At 47.5% G+C, this 16772-nt stretch overlaps 1 protein-coding gene across 5 annotated transcripts in view; it reads left to right on the forward strand.

Annotated features, from left to right (window-relative positions):
• The window catches only part of PLEKHG1 (pleckstrin homology and RhoGEF domain containing G1), a 206489-nt gene extending 191141 nt beyond the window's left edge, over window positions 1-15348 (forward strand). For all 5 annotated transcript variants that reach the window (XM_045843148.1, XM_045843149.1, XM_045843150.1 and 2 more), the window contains 3 exons: window positions 478-500; window positions 3969-5616; window positions 11769-15348. In XM_045843148.1, the coding sequence (XP_045699104.1) occupies window positions 478-500; window positions 3969-5616; window positions 11769-12844 (2747 nt within the window). In that variant the 3' untranslated portion in view covers window positions 12845-15348. The remainder of the gene's footprint in view (window positions 1-477; window positions 501-3968; window positions 5617-11768) is intronic.
• Window positions 15349-16772: the final 1424 nt, after the last annotated feature.

The raw sequence follows: 16772 nt of genomic DNA on the forward strand, positions 1-16772 counted from the left end.
TGTAAGAGTCCCTGTAAGGGTTTGGCTCCGTAAATCGATCCCCAGAATTCTAGGTACACCACTCCCTGGCACAATGCCAAGGTGACCCTGTCAATACATGCTGTGTCTTTCCATTGTAGCCAATACAATGTCTTATGTTTAAATGATTTCCATGGCTAAGTCTATGTGGCGTTTTTTTTTCAGGTAATACATATTTGTGGGGGTGGCTTTTGAAACTTACTAACATGAACTGGCCCATTGCTCTGAGGGATCAGGGAAGATCATTCTCTGGTGGATGTAAGGTTGTCTTACCTATAGTGCCGGGCATACAACCAAGATAACTGTGTAGCAGTTCTGAAAATCAGGTCCAAAGGGCCCAGAAGACCTCTTGGGCTTTAATTATGAGCCATAAGTGTAAAAGTCCTATAAAATATGAGTACTTATACATGAGATACATTTTTAAGCCACAGACTTAAAACAGTAACTTTTATTTTTCAGGAACAGCACAAGACATCCAAAAGGTAAGTGCTCTTACGTTCCTTATTTTGAAACGTTTATTTTTATCGGTACCCTTATATATCTCATCTCCAGCCTGTGTTCCAAATGTAAAGAATTATTTCACATTTGGAAGGAGAGTTAGGTGAGGACGCATCTTTATTATCTCTCCCAGCTGCATCTCTCAGAACTAGGGCAATCCTTCCTTCATCCCTCCGCCCCGCCTCTCAGAAGCCCTAAGGTTACCTTAGGTCATGACAGCTGTACACCCCACGTCGCCCTGTGCCTCTGCACATGTAAGACTGAGGTTCTTGCATCCTGTGTATGGCTCCCTTCTCCAAGCCTTAGCCTTCAGGCACAAAGGTCCCCTGCTAAGAACATGGCCCTCTGGTGGTGTAAGAGGTGGGGTCCTGTGTCATACCACGCAATTTTGCTACAACAACTTCTGATTTTTCTTCCTCCGATAAAAAGTTAGGAGGGGGGAGTAAAACACGGCATGTTCCACTGGAAGATGTTTATCTGGATTTATGACTTAGGAAGTGTAGCTGCTGCACCCTGACCGAAGTAAACCGTGCCCCACCACATGGCTCCTGATCCGTTGTCTCAATGAACGGTTCTTAGAGAAGCAATCATGACTTTCTCCTCAACGCTCCATGTCTACAAGGACATAACTGTCACTTACACCACGCCTTAGCACACGGCCAGAGTGACCCTGTTAATAAAGGCTGTAGCTTTAGGTTAGATCCCATTAAATGTCTGAAAATCAATACAGTCTTATCTCTCAGTGATTTTTCTGAAAGTTAGGGCAGGGAGGGTTCTTCAGGTAGTGCATATTTTTGTTTGCATGCTTTTAAAACGTATCAACATTAATTGTTTGATTGTCCTGAAATATGACACGAGATTTTGATTTTTTTTAACCTAGTTTGTTTTCATAAACAAATGCTGGAGGGGAAAGGGGGGTGGCGGTGCCTGGCTCTTTAAGGCGGCGAACTGAGGTGGAGCCAGGCCCCGGGGGTGGTGAGGGGCCCACTCTATCAGACCCAGAGATGCAATCTCAACAGCTTCTTGGGAAATTTCTACAATAGAGATCAAGCCAAGTTTCTATAAGGGGAATAGCTAAATCCCATGAAATCTGAAGACAAAAGGGAACTAAAGCACCAATGTACTTTTTGCTTAGTGCTCAAATTCCGTCTGCGAATAGTATGGACACAAATGCTAAATGCAAGGAGAACAGATTAAGGATGACTAAAGAGTTCCTAACAGGGCATAGTCCTTAATAATATCTTATCATTTCTCCCAGAATGTCTGTTCCCATGCCATGTGTATATGTGTGTATGCGTACACACACGGGGAGAGAGAGAGAGAGAGAGAGATGGAGGGGGCAGAGAGAAAGGTTAGGCGCACACAGAGGCTGTGCATTAAGACGGACGCACACCCAGTTCTGCCACTGACGAGCTCTGTGACTACAGGCAGGCTGCTAACATGACCAAAAATTAGTTTCCTAATTTACAGAATTATTATGAAGTTTAAATGTGATGATGTTTTTAAAAGTGCTCAGTACAATATTTGGCACAAAGCAAGTGCTTCACAAGTGACAGTTATTGTTGTATTATTATTAAACAGCCACAATGCTGAGGGTGTGGAGGACCAGGGGCGGAAGGCTCGCCGTGGCTCCAGTGAGACTCGGGGATCTAACCTCCGTGCTTCTAGGTTGTGCGCAGTCCACACACTGATTGTTTCTTAACCTAAGAGCTCCTTCCGCTCTCCTGACGATGTACTGGATGTAACAGTTCAGCTTCCAGAGTACTGCTATCTCAAAGCACTTCATCTCAAGTGTACTTACCTTAAAAATACACTTTGATATTGCCAGTTCAGGTTTCCTAAGTATCTAAGATGTCTTGGGATTTTTCTGGGATGATTTTTAAGATGGTGTTATTTTTGGCTGTCTACAAAATTGTTTTACTATACTTTCAAAGTGTTTTGCTGTGAGTTAGCTAGTTAACACTAACTTGTTTTATTTATAAAAGTAGTTACTAGGCACCTATATTTTATAAACATACCAGTGCGGTCTGGGTAAGACTAAAGGGGAGGAGTACCGAAGGGTGAAGAAGACAGAGACGTGAATGGAAGACCATGTATAGTTGCATGGATGCACGTATGTCCATGTGTGTGCACATAGGCCCATGTGTGCACGCACATGCCCATGTATGTGCATTCATTTATTCCTAGACCTCGAAGGGTCCGAAGTTATACTCTGTGGGGAAAAAAATGAGCACAAGATTAAATAACTAACTGGATTTTTTTTTCAGTTTTAAAATTGTAATAGAAAAATAACACCCGGGATGAGATTTTATGCTTGCCCTCCCTACTTTTCTCTTCCCTCCCTGATAAACAGGCAGGCAGGCACACAGACATGTGGACAGGGAGATGGCCCAAGGCCATGTGTATCCCAGTCTCGTTGACAAGTAATGAAAAATTCTTGCTCCTTTGACATTTCTGATAGGTTACGGCAGTGTTTTGATCAGAAAATATGTCCCTGATAGTAATTATTTTGAACGGATCTTAGCCCTTCCAAATTAGCTCTTCAAAGCGAATCTGTATCCTACAGGGACCTCAGCGGGCAACCCACTCCCAGTCTACAGTAGTGAGACCCATCTATAAGTTATAAAAGACCCCATTATGTTCTCTGATTGGACATCATTAATGTCACTCACACTTTACTTCCTAACAAGCATCTAAGTATTACTTCATTAAATGTATTCTGAAAGTAAGTAAAAGTGTCAGCAGCTCAACGGTAGATTAAACTACATGCCTGCAGCAAAGGCTTTGCCTAGAACCTGTAAACCAAGGCAGCACTAGCCGGGTTCACGGCAGGTCTGCAGATTTGAGGGAAGCCCTGGGGACGTGCAGTCGGATCACTGACGGGATCCTGGGACACCGAACGCCGCATTCAGACTCCTAGGAGTCAAGCCTCAAATACAAACTGGATACCATGGCCCTTGATGTCTATATATGTGCATTTATATGTTATGTGCCAAGCACTCATCGGAATTATTGGCAGTAGCTAAGAAGTTTCTGTGGTTAGCTGGTTCCCTGCATTGGGGTAAGGGATTTGGAGTCAGACCGGAGGTTGAGTCCCAGCCTTTCTACTGACTACTGGGAGCAAGCTATTGAGCTCTCATGAGCATAGATGTCCTTCCTGTGAAACTGGTGCCATCGTCTCTAATTAGAGTGACTGCGAACATCAGGTCTGGAGGGTGCCTGCAAATGGCCTAGCTCATTTCTAAGTAAATACCAGTCCCTGTCCTTTCTGCCCCTTTTGCAAAAAAAATCTGAAGTGCTTTTCAACTCCGTTAAAATCAACATGTTTACTGATCATTTTCTTTATGAATTTCACAGTCTAGTGGGAGGGGCCGCGTGTAAATGCAGGAGAACGTTGTAAGTGATGTGTCCACGGTGCTGCAATTCAATCGCTGTGTTTCCGTCCTCCTCAGGTGTCCAGAGAGCCGCGGTCTCCCCAGCGGACTTCGGCAGCGCCGTCTCCAGCCCAGAGGGGCAGTCAGGCCAGCGGTCCTGCCATCCTCAGCGTGCTTCGCGGGGGTGGAGCCGTCAGAAACATCTGGACGGACCACCAGATCAGGCAAGCCCTGTTTCCCAGTCGACGGTCCCCACAGGAGCACGAGGACGATGAAGATGATTACCAGATGTTCGTGCCATCCTTTTCCTCTTCGGACTTGAACTCTGCCAGACTGTGTGAAGACGGCACTTCGAGTCGCCCTTGCAGTTGGCACATGGGACAGATCGAGTGCACGGAGACCACCAGTGCCGGCCACAGGGTTGTCAGGCGAGCTAGCAGTGCCGGCGAGAGCAACACGTGCCCTCCTGAAATACGAATCGGGGACAGCGATGGCTCTCCGTACAGTCCCCGCAGGGAACTGCAGAACGGCCCTAACACTGAAGGGCAGGACTCAATGACTCCTTTTGGGTCGTCTATAGAGTTGACCCTTGATGACATAAACCATGTCTATGACAACATAAGTTACGAGGACTTGAAAGTCATGGTCGCTAAACGGGAAGAAGCTGAATCCACTCCCCCGAAGTCAACCAGGGACTCTGTCCGACCCAAGAGCACCCCGGAGCTAGCCTTCTCGAAAAGCCTAGCTGGCCACGGGAAGAGCTCTGTGCACACAGACAGAGACCCACCTCTGACAGGGCGAGAGGCGGCCAACCAAAGCACCCATGACCTCGAGGTGGTGGAGGAGAACATCTACGACACCATCCGGCTCCCGGACCCGCCCTCGCTGGGTTTCAAGTGCAGCAGCCTACAGCGTCCCAAGAGGAGCACCTTCTTGGGTCTGGACGCCGACTTCGCCTGCTGTGACAGCCTGAGGCCCTTCGTGTCCCAGGACAGCCTGCAGTTCAGCGAGGACGAGACGCCCAGCCACCCGGGCCCCTCCGACAGCAACGACTACCTGAGTCTGCTGTACAACTCTTTCAGCTGCAACTTGCCTCTCGCCGATCAGTCTATATCGGACAGACTCTCTGAGGAAGTAGACGAAATCTGGAATGACCTGGAGAATTACATCAAGAAAAACGAAGTCAAGGCTAGAGACCGGCTCCTGGCAGCCTTCCCCGTCGGCAAAGACGACGTGCAGGAGCGGCGGCACGCCGAGAGCACGCCCGAGCTGAGCCGGGACGCGGGCCGGGCGCTGTCCACGCTCTCGCTCCCCGAGCGCCAGGCCCTCCTCACGCCGCCGCAGGACAGGCCCGGCAGAGCCAGCCGGGCCAGCTGCCCCCTGGACGAAGACCTCCTGTCCAAAGAGGGCTCCTTCCTGAGCCTGAACCCGCTCCCGCTGGCCAGCGAAGTGCCTCCCGTGGAGAACCCCTACGACCTGGCCAACAGCAGTCTGTCCCAGACTGACCTGGACATCCCGGACCCCGGGGCGGACGCCACAGACAAGACCAGAAGCAGAGTGTTTATGATGGCCAGGCAGTACAGTCAGAAGATCAAGAAGGCAAACCAGCTGCTGAAAGTGAAGAGCCCCGAGTTGGAGCAGCCGCCGGCCGGCCAGCAGCAGAAGTCTGCGCCCAAAGACCTGGCAGCCATCCTGGAAGACAAGAAGCAAGGAGGGCCAGCCATCGGTACGTTCCTCCCACTGCCTTCCCGCCTTCTCGAAGGGCAGATGCCAGAGCAGCTCTGAGGCGCTAGGTCCCCTGAGACCGGGAGAAGTGTGCCACTCGAATGTGCCTTCTCTCGGAGGGAGACCGCGGGGTCACTGATGTGGGCTGTCAGAAATCTAATTTTCCTCCCAGCTCTGCGAGTTCTTCTGGCTGGGCTCGTAATCAGAAAATGTCCGCAATTTATTACAGCCGTAGTCATATGTGTGGGGGTGCCTTAAGAACATGAGACTCAAGGGCACGTTAGACAGTTGAGGCTTACATGTCATTCTGGATGGAGCTAAGGAGAAAGCAGGGGAGGGGGCGTGGCTGGGGATTTGAAAGGGCAGGGAGGCCCTGCACACGGAGAAAAGGGATGTTTGGTAAATGCATGTCTGGGGAGCCATCGTTCACGTGGACACAGAGGACTTAGAACAAATGGGCCTCGGTAGCTTCCTTGCTGTCTGTCACTAGTTTTTACTAAACTATATAATGATGGCTCCCTTCCGGAAGCAGGTCCTTTATCTAAATTCTTTCTAGGAAGTTAGGGGGGAGGTCAAAGCTTTTGCCGGTATCTCCCTTTCCTTAAAAAAATAACCAGCTTAAAATAGTCAACATCCCCAAAGGGATATTTTGGGGTGGCAAAGTCTGTTTCCCTTCACCAGCAAGCAACGGACCCTTTCGCACTTCACTGACTCACGTGAGTCGGAGCGTGACGTGGTCCCAGAGGGTTTTGTTGTGCACGTGTCATTGTCACCGCAGATTCGATGTTTGGAGACTTTTCGCTAACGTAATCTGAACCGTGGGAAATGGCGGTCAGTCTCACCTGCGGCATCTCGGGCTTTTCCCCTTGCATCAGTATGCCTGGAGGAGCAGCTCCCGTGAGCTTTGACGGTTTGGAACCTTAAGGAATGAAATAGCTCCTTGCTCCAGAATCCCAACAAAAGTCCCTACTTGGCCTAACAGACAAAAAGGAATCCTTTCTGCATTTTTTTTTTTTTTACCTGTTCATCCTATCACTCAGTTGTTTTCTCATGTGTTCTGGTTACTAGTTGTTTTTTTTTTTTTTTCTTTTTAAATAGCTGCTATGATGCACTTAACACCAATGCATATAGTGCGTTTGGGATTCTCACACATGCTTCCAAGAAGTTTGATTCTTTCAGTCCAGCCTCCTTGGTGGGGCAGAACTAAACCTGGACCTCAGGTGTGATGTTGGGACGGTGAGGACCGGGGGAATGAGAAGGTCATGGCTTGACTTCTTTCTCAGTTGTGAAGAAGTGCGTACCCCTGGCTAAATTAGAGAGCGCCCCGGAGAACAAAACTTAACACCGATCTGGGTGGTGGAGCAGAGACGAGAATAAAGCACGCAACTGTCACGAGAAGAACCCCCCCTCTCCCCGCCCCACCAGCCACTGGCTTTCTCACCTGAGGACCTTTTCACCTCCAGATCCAGAGAGATTTCTGGGGGTGGGCCCAGGACGTAGCATTTTAAACCAGTGTGGCCTTTCAGTCATAGGTGAGGATTCCCTGCCCTAGATTTTCCAACAAAGGACCGCTGTAGTAGCAAATGAGAGGAGACAGTTCTCCAACTCAAAGTGAAAGCCCAACGGCTCAGGGTCAGGCTGCGTTCAGATGCTGAGCTTGGTGGCCACGTGGCTTCTCTGCCCGGTGGACGCCACTGTCCTCCTTTTTGGGGACTGGTTTCTTTATCTTCACGGAAACTGGAGAATAAGACGGGGATATCCGAGTCCTAGAGGAATCTACAAGTTACATGACACGAATCTATAGGGAACTTTTTTTGTTTGTTTTTTTGTTTCAATTTCAAGAGTATTTATAAATTGTCTAAAGCTCTACTCGTTTCCTAGAGCTAATCATGTAACAACATTTCTGAACAGACAGGGAAGTGAGGCCCTGGACCTGTTACCTGGAAAACTGTGCAGACTCTCTTTGAGATGTTCTTTTTAAATAAAGGTTAAAGGTGACTTTTGTACGAATGTGAGAGAGGCTGGATCGCATGTATTTCTCTTTGCCGTAATCCGCTTGACTTAATCCGTGTCCCCTTCGCAACGCCAGATGGCCTGGCTGCTTTGTTGGTGTTCCTGGAGAACGTGGCTCGGTTCCAGCTGCAGAAGGACTGTTTTGGGGGGCACAGGTGGCATTGGGACTGGTAGTGAGTTAGCGGGGCACCCACGGACTGAATCTGGGCTGGGGCTCCTCAGAATGAGAGAAAACCAGACACTGAAGCTTCTCATGCTGACGCTCTATGCCGGCAGACTTGGTTAAGAGGTGGCCCTCCCCTGAGCCTGGTGGTTTCGAACACAGACCATCCATTCACATGCAAAGCTCAGCCCTGACGGAAGCACTGAGCCTATGGCTTGTAGCTAGCTGCCTCGAACAGTCTCCTGTAGGACCCTTCTTACAAGTATGAATGGATTTCCCTTTGTGGTTTCTTTTCGCTTTTCACTTTCGGTTTGTTCTCCTTTTTGTTTTGCCTGCGGGTGTGACTTGGGATTCCCACGGACTCTTTCCTCGGCTTTGTGCCTGGGTCCTCTCTGGACCTGGTGGGCTGCTGTCGGGGTCTCCCCAACAAAGAGGAGAAGCTCTGGCCCGCGTCATCTTCCGAGAGCGGAGTCGTCCCCGGGCCTCGCGCCTCTCCGACCTGAGGAATCTTCCACCTGGGTGGATGGAGACCGCTTCCTGTGCCCATAAGGCTTTCAATCAGTTGACGTGACGACTCCTTTTCTCTCTCTCGTTTATCTGGGCACAGGACATCGTAATCGAACGGACTGCTTCTCCAGACTTCTTCGTGTGGGCCTTGCCACTTTGCCAGGAGCTTGCTCTCGGTGTTGTCCGGAAGGAGGAGCACGCTATTCACCTGCTGAGACTCTCGAGCACCTTTATTGAACTCCCTAGCCGGGGTCTACAGGCCCCGGGTCAGATCCGCCCAGAACTCACCCAACCAGGTCTAGTCACTCCCACCTTTTAGAGCGCGATGCAGCTTGTTGGCTTCCTCCTGAGATCCTCTGAGGCCGGCGAGGCCTGGGGGTCCCTTTTCTGAGATGTTTACACGGGAGGAAACGCCATTCAGGCTCGAGAAATCTTCCTCCTTGGGCAAAGTAGGGAAGGCCAAAGAGCACTTTACGCTTCCTTCTACATCTCCAGCAATACCAGACATGCTGATTTTAATCCTCTGTCTTGAAAACAGTGTATTTCATACTTCTGTCAACAAGCATCCCTTCACATTTTTATCTGGAATCATTAAAAGTCCCACCTTTTACACTCACTCACAAAAGAAACCAGAGAAAGCCCTGGGGTCGTCACATAGTGATAATGTGCAGGTTCTATACAGACTGTAAGGGCAGGACCCAGGATGGGGCAGACTTTGATCCCGCTGGCCGACACTAAGCTTTTTAGGCTGGTGTCATCTTGGGCTGGCTGTTTCCTACACATCTGGCTCAGGAAATCTAATGACAGCTGTTGCTCTAGAAGCTTCTCTCTCATTCACACTGGCATCAAGCAAGTTATAGTCACTCTTAGAAGGTCGAGCTTAGACCAAAACAACAACAAAACAAAACTTGGACAGACACAGTATATTGTCTACCTGCGAGATACTTTTTATTCCGAATTTATAAATGGCCAACTGTTTTATTATCCAAAAGTAAACTGTATGCATTATGAGTTACCTGTAGGGAGTGTTTTAACCAGAGGTTATCTTCCTCGTGTCCTGCTACACCCCCGACCTCGAGGCTGCCTTTCCGCTCTCGGTGGCATGGTCTTAGGGGAGGCACGTCTGTTTTCACACCATGCTGAACATGGGAGGAGGCAGTCCAGACGTTATCTGAGTGATGAAGTAGCTCCTGAGACCCGTTTCTGTCTTCAGCTATGTGTGGGGCTCTGTAGGGATTGTTCCCCAAGATGAAAAGCTGGCGGACTAGCTGGAATAATAAACTCACCCATATGAAACAACAAGCAGCACAAGAGTGTGTGCATGCAGGCAGGTATGCATATTTGTGCACAACCAATAACTTACTATTGGTTGCACAGTAAGTATATGCAAGTGCATACGAAGTATATAAGACTTCAGAGAAGAGAAATCAGAAGAAGATTCGTGGAAGGGGTAGGGCTTATGAAAGGTTTTGAGAGATAAAGAGGACTTTATCAAGCAAAGGAAGAAGAGTGTAATAAGGGAGAAAAAGGCATGGGAAATACTACAAATATTTTGGATGACACATGATTTCAGATTATCTGAGCCACGGTGTTCTAAAGTCAAGAACTAATTGTTCTTACAAGACTCTGTGGTTACCTCTGGGTACAGAATAGTGTGAGCGAATTTTTTAATTAGCTCTCACTGCGTTCCTCAAAGTTGTTATCTTCTTGGAACCTTGTGAAAGCTGAGAGCCTTCCCAGGTCAGCTGTGGGTCCGGCCCAGGGCCCTCGTGTGGGTGAGAATGGCTTGGGCAGAACCCTCGGACTTGCAGGTGGGACTGCTAAGCAATGACTACGTCTAAAGGTTCAGCTACCTTTGTTGGGTTTCATAGTTAATATTACATTATGTATATTATGTATGTAATAAATATAGATTTCAGGATATATCTATAAATATATACTACATGTAATAAGTACTACAGATTCCAGGATGGCTAACATGGGGACTTTGGTGCCTGTGTAGACTTTCAGTCTCCTAAGGGGTTGTCAGGTCTTAATTGGTATTTGAGAGTTGTTACTATGCCCTTTATGGAAGGTGTAATAGTCAAGCATTTATTACTAGAAAGTCTAAGCTAATAACCTCTGTCATTCCTAGGAACTTGGATTTGAAAACCTAAACGAATTGATGTAGAACCTATAATGAGAAGTTAAAGAGATTGTTTACCCTGATTTGGGGGACCAAGGAGCAAGTAATGTGAGGGGATTGTAATTAAAGGGCACCCGGAATAACAGCAGGCTGTTTTCTGTCCTCGCAGAAGATAGACTCAAGAGAAATGGCAGAAATTGAACTAAAAATTTAGTTTAAATTATGGAATAATTTACTAACAACAGTTTACTAAAAATATAAATAGCTTAAAGAAGAAGAGAATATAATGTCACTTGCTGACTGTCCTACATGGGATAGAGTCCCTCCTTAGAGACCACGGAGATGTGGTCTGAGGGTTATAGGGTACATGGAACTCTTTGATTCTAGGGTAGCCACGGGGGTACCTGACTGGGGGTTCAGAGGGAAACTGCTCTTGAAATTGACATCTCTGGGCTCTCTCTCTTAAATCATTCCTGGCCCAAGAGAATGCTCTATTCATAGTAAGGCTCCATGAATGTCTTTAGAAAAGTCTGCACTCAGAAGGGGAGCAGAGAATGGCCCCATAGATCACTTTGAAGTGGCAATGGCTTTTGTGGAACTAATGGGCAAATCCTGTTCTGGAACCAGTGTGAGAGGCAGTAGGGTATCGATTACACGCACAGATCGTTCATCCTTAATGTCTTGGAAGCACAGACTTCAGGGCCCAGCTTCTTGGGGGTGGGAAAGGACAGACGGGTCCATCAGTGCCTGCAGTTCTGAAGTACTGAGAGAGAGGCCCCCCCCACGGACACTGTCTCCCCAGACAGGGGCTGTGGAGGGTCTGCCTGGAAACCAGGAGTTTGGGAACAGACGCAGAGAGAGCAGGTTCTTCTGAGAGTAGCTGTCTGAGAGCAGTGAAGGCTGGTGAGGAGCCAGGGGTGGCCACTGCGTGGTGGAGTACAGTCAGTTTCTTGTTGTGCCTACGTATTTTTCATTGGCCTGGGTTTAGCGCTGACTTCCTTATTTTTATGATGTCCGTTTTTAGCACTGACACTATTTCATGCTTATAAAGAACACTAGATATTTTCACAACAAATAGCAAACACAGACCTACTGTTGAAATAAAATCATCTAAAGTTAGCTCAAATTAAATGAACTTTTAGGTGGCACTTTTATTTATTAAACTGTGGGTTATTTTATTAGCTTGTGTTGCTTAGTAGTCAATGGTTAGTCATCCTCAAACTTAAAAAGTCCTGTCGACTATTTAAATTTTTAAAATAGGTTGGAAAGTTATGTTCTTATTTCTTTAATCTTCTCATGTAGGAATAATCTTGTATATGTTTTTGTTTTGATATTTGCCTCCCAGGTGCCAGGATTGCTGAGTATTCCCAACTGTATGACCAGATTGTATTCAGAGAGTCGCCCTTTAAGACTCCGAAGGACGGCTGGGCCAGCCCTCGAGAATCCCCCAACCTCAGAACTGCGTCACCTTCCCGGGCCCAGCGCGGGAGTGAGGACTGGCTTTTGCATTCAACCTACAGTAATGGAGAATTAGCAGATTTCTGTCCTCCGCCGGAGCAAACCTCGAAGCCCAAATACCCCACTCTGGAGATCAACACCAAGAGCACTCCCCGACACCTGTCCCCGGCTTGCTCGGTGCCTTCCCTTCAGACGGCTGACCGCCCGCTGGGGCCCCTGCAGAGACACAGCGTGGTGGTCAGCCAGCCCAACAAAGACAGCGCGTGTCAGGGCCACCTTTATAACTCTCTGGGCCGGAAAGGGGTCGGCGCGAAAGCCCAGCCTTACAACAGGTCCCAGTCGTCGTCCTCCATCCTGATAAACAAGTCAGGGGATTCCATCAACTACCCCCACGAGACGGGGAGCAAGCAGCTGCCGTCTGTACACAGAAGCTCCAGGTGTGAGAGCCACCAGGAGCTGCTGCCGGGCGTGGGCGCGGGCGCGGGCGACTCCTGTCCGCAGGGGCCTGGGAAACGCTCAGACCTCACTCTCCAAGACTCACAGAAAGTTCTGGTCGTCAATCGAAATTTACCCTTAAATGCGCAAATAGCCACCCAGAACTATTTTTCCAACTTCAAAGAGACGGAAGGAGACGAAGATGACTACGTGGAAATCAAGTCCGAAGAGGACGAGTCGGAGTTGGAGGCGTCCCACAGCCGCAGAAGGAAGCCGGAGCCGGAGGCGGCGGACGCCGGCCTGCCCGATGGTGTCCGCCGCCAGGACGCGCCTTACTCGGTGCACAGTCCGAGCACTGCAAAAAGGCCGGTGAGCGGCCGACTGGGGGTGTCACCCTTCCTGACACCGTACAGCGAGTCCGACAAACTGAACGACTACCTTTGGAGGAGTCCGTCTCCCAATCAGCAGAACATCGTCCAGAGTCTGCGGGAGAAATTCCAGTGTCTTAGTTCCAGCAGCTTTGCCTAGGCTCTCAGCAGGGGCCGCCCGCCCGAACTGCCTCCCTGCAGCGCTCACGAGTCCCGGAGCCTGGCGGGCGTTTTCTGTGCACCGGCCTGAACAGTCTTGTAACCGCCAGAGGTGTAAATAAATGTACTTCCTTCCACAGCACAACTTCTCCGACCGGCGATGACCCGGCCCGGACTGTACTGCAGCCATGTCAGTCAGCATTGCTGTGTTTTCTGATGCTGGTCGTCTTCGCGTTTCACGTGCGTCGGTCTTACTTGAAAATGTCTAGGTTTTCTTTTTTTCTTTTCTTTCTTTCTTTTTTTTTAATAAGATGGCCATATCTCTTTTCCCATCTTCTGACAATAGTGCCCAGACTGTAAGAAATGCAATATGCTTCTCTTATTATCCAGAAGCCACGAGTAGTTACGTCTTAGGACTGGCCCAAAGGCAGCAGGGGAGCTTTCCCCTGTTTTTAAAAGAAAACTAAAGCTGTTTAAAGGATTGTGCTTATCATATCTGGCATTCTCGTTTCATTTGTGGCAGGACCCTAGAACAGTTGAAGCTCTCACTGGAGTCTAGCCCATGGTGCCCACTTCAGGGATTCGAGTCTGGTTTTCCTGCATCCGTTTATTGTAACGCAGAACCTGTGTAACTACTGGGAATCAGAAGGTAACGAGACCGATTTTCAGAAACAAAAATCTTTACCAGGGTTCCTGGAAAAGCCTGAAGAATGTGCTGCTCGTCGCATTTATTTTATGATTTCTAGGGTATAACAAGTGATTCCTTCGACGGCTTAAAGAAAACCAAGGGCAAGAGAATGCAAGTTGACTCAACCGTTAGGAAAGATGGGCTGACATCTGGGAACAGCTGGATTACCTGCTCAGGTATCAGTGGGAGGGCTGGGACCAACAGGACTGGTCTGACTGTTTTTTTGTGCCTGGCTCTCATCAACTTGAAGTAAAACCACAAGCTAAAAATACAAAAAAGCACTTTAAAGTTCCCCTTTTTTAGAGCCGTTTTTCACATGTCCTTTCCTGACTTTTGTCCTCAGCCCAGTGACCTCATCTCAGCCTGGAGGATTTCCCCCACCGCAGTGAAATCTGTTCCCTAAAGCCGACATAGACATAGCGTGGGGGCGCCTTCTCTCATTGTTCTGAGGCTATACAGGAAGGGCATCTTTGGTTGACGAGTTCTGGCTAAAAGCACCTTTCATGCTGTGACTAGGGTCTTTACATCGCCGTTGTGTGGTAGGTCGGGTTAACGTAACTCTCTGTAGAGGGAAACTACAAACGAAAGCGAAACCTTGTGAGTAGAAGGCGAAATCTACGACGCTGAAGAGGAGCGTGAAGTCGGGCCCGATGTTCCTTTATAAAAAAAAAAAAAAACACCAGTTCAGTGAAGACTCCGGTCAGGGCCACAGCGGCTCCTGCAGCCTCCCCTGGAGCAGTTTCACAGCCTCCCTCCCCGCCCTGCCCAGTTTTCACTGTGAAAGGAGGAGAGTGTGAGTAGGGCCAGGGGTCTGGGCTTTTCACCTGAAGGTGAGCAAGGGTATCGATTTGTATCAGGGACATCTTATCATTGAATTATCCTCATTCTTTCCCCCCTTTTAAGTCTTGTGCCTCTTTTTCTCAACTGTAAAACACAAAATGTTACCACCGTTACTGTACACACAGGTCCCTAAGGCATTCGTTTTTCTTTCTCAATAACAAAAAGGAACCCAGGTTTCTTGCTTCTCCACACTGTTCTTGCTTCTTGTCGCTTATAAAAAACGAAGTCCACACTAAATGGCATGCTTCTGGAAACCTTTCTTCTTTCCATCCCTTTCTTTGCATGTGGTAGGGGTTTTCAAGATCAGCAGTATCAGAAAAGACCGGCACTGTGAGAAGGCATGTTCCTAGACTTGCTGGGGGTGTTTGTCAGTGCGCGGAAAACACAGTCACCTGACTCTTGTCATCCCAGGAATGCGGTCTCGCACTTTGCCTTTTCCTTTCTGCCACCAAAATTCTGCAGTGTCCATGTTTCTCGGAAATGATTCCTTCTTAACACCAGGGTCTCGCCGACAGCTCTGATATGCCCTGTGGGAACACGCCCCACGGCCAGTGTGGACGGCTTGCTCCAGAGAACGTCTACATGGTCCTCTTTAGTTTCTAGGACAGAGCTCTAATTTTGTAGATGGCGTCTGTCCCCAGGATGCAGATTTTGGGAGCTGTGTGTGTATATATATAAACTCATGTTTGTATTTTTCCTCAAAGTTATCAATTAAGTGCTTTTGTTTGGAATAGTTCGTTTTGGAGGTGGGTGAGGCTGTATATAACTGAAGAAGGGGTGTATGTACTTCAAACCATGTCACATTTCTATTAGGTCTGTGTACTGAAGGTTCAACTTTTTTTATCAGCTCACTTTTCACCTACTCTATTCTTTGTGCAAAAAAAAAACAAAACAAATGCATCTAAGAAAACATAGTTTAAATATTGTATATAAGTTAATGAAAGTAATGCTCATTATTTAATAAAGTTTATAAAGTACCAAGTTACTTTCAGTGTGAATTAATGTGTTTCCTCTAGAGAGGTCCACCTTTCTCCAAACCACATTTAGTTAAAACATTTTGTTTTGCCGTATGGTCTGTGCAGGGCGTGGCTCCGGGTAGTGGTGATTCACCACATTTCCATGACTGACCGTTCTCTGTACCTTTGGATTTTTGTACTTTTGAAATACTGAATTTAATGTCCTGGGTGGTATTTGTTTTCTTCACAGGGGCTAAGTTATATGTGTCACTCAGTTATCTTTCATTTTTTTCTTTTTAGTTTTGTAGTAACAAGACATCCTTTAAACCTAATTCATCATTGAATTCAAAAATTATACAATCTTGGGACAAAAATTAAGGGTTTTTTCCATGTAATTTCACGTTCTGAATATTTCTGATACACAAAAACATTGTAGAGAACAAAAGCATGTGGGTGTAAATTGATAATTATAGACAGTTCCTAAAGCAGTGCTATTTCCAAATATAAGTAACAACCTACTCCCGTGGAATGAAAACGTATGTTGCCTGCCTTCCTCGTGCAGAGGAAAACAGCTGTCCATGTTTCTTCGGAGCCTGTTTGAGTGAAGAGTCCCCGACATCACACCGAGGACCCATCAGACTCACCGAATCTTCCCCTTCCACCTTAACGTTGACAGTAGATGGGGGCTTTTTTGTGTGTTTTTTTAAAGGGGATTAAGGAAGACCTCTTTTTTTTAAGATTTTATTTATTTATTTTTAGAGAGGGAAGGGAAGGAGAAAGAGAGAAACATCAGTGTGCGGTTGCTGGGGGCCGTGTCCTGCAACCCAGGCATGTGCCCTGACTGGGAATCGAACCTGCAACACTTTGATTTGCAGCCCGCGCTCAATCCACTGAGCTACGCCAGCCAGGAGATGGGGGCTTAAAAAAAATAGTCATAAGAATGCAATTTAGAGACGAAGATGACAGTAGGAGAAAACCATGTCCTGCGTAAATTCTACACATAAACTATAATCCAAAGGTGAAGGAAAAAAAAATCTTTAAAAAACAACAGAAGGAAAGTGAGCTATAAATATAGCTGTTAAACATGAATATTTAGTAACATTTGTCTTGAGTTTTCTTTCGCAAAAACGTTTACAATTTCTGTTTTGAGAAGCAAACATTAACACTGCGTCACGCGCCCTCGCAGCCAGCCCCTGTCACGTCACTGCCTCCGTCCAGACGGTGCTGACCACACTCCGCTCTGTCGGCCAAGCCAGATTACAAGAAAGGAAACGGCCTCAGCATTTTTTGCTAACTTACGCATGTCTACATGTCCTTACCTTTAACTTTGTCCTAGGGATAAGGCCTGGGGCTTTCTTAGGCATGCTTTTGCAGTATTTTTTTTTGTTAAAAAAAAGTATAAAGACGTAAGCATTCTCACATTTCATCTGACATTTTTCTTTCTT

Source organism: Phyllostomus hastatus, unplaced genomic scaffold, assembly GCF_019186645.2.
Source record: "Phyllostomus hastatus isolate PE091 unplaced genomic scaffold, TTU_PhHast_1.1 phas_contig_40, whole genome shotgun sequence".
Taxonomy (NCBI): domain Eukaryota; kingdom Metazoa; phylum Chordata; class Mammalia; order Chiroptera; family Phyllostomidae; genus Phyllostomus; species Phyllostomus hastatus.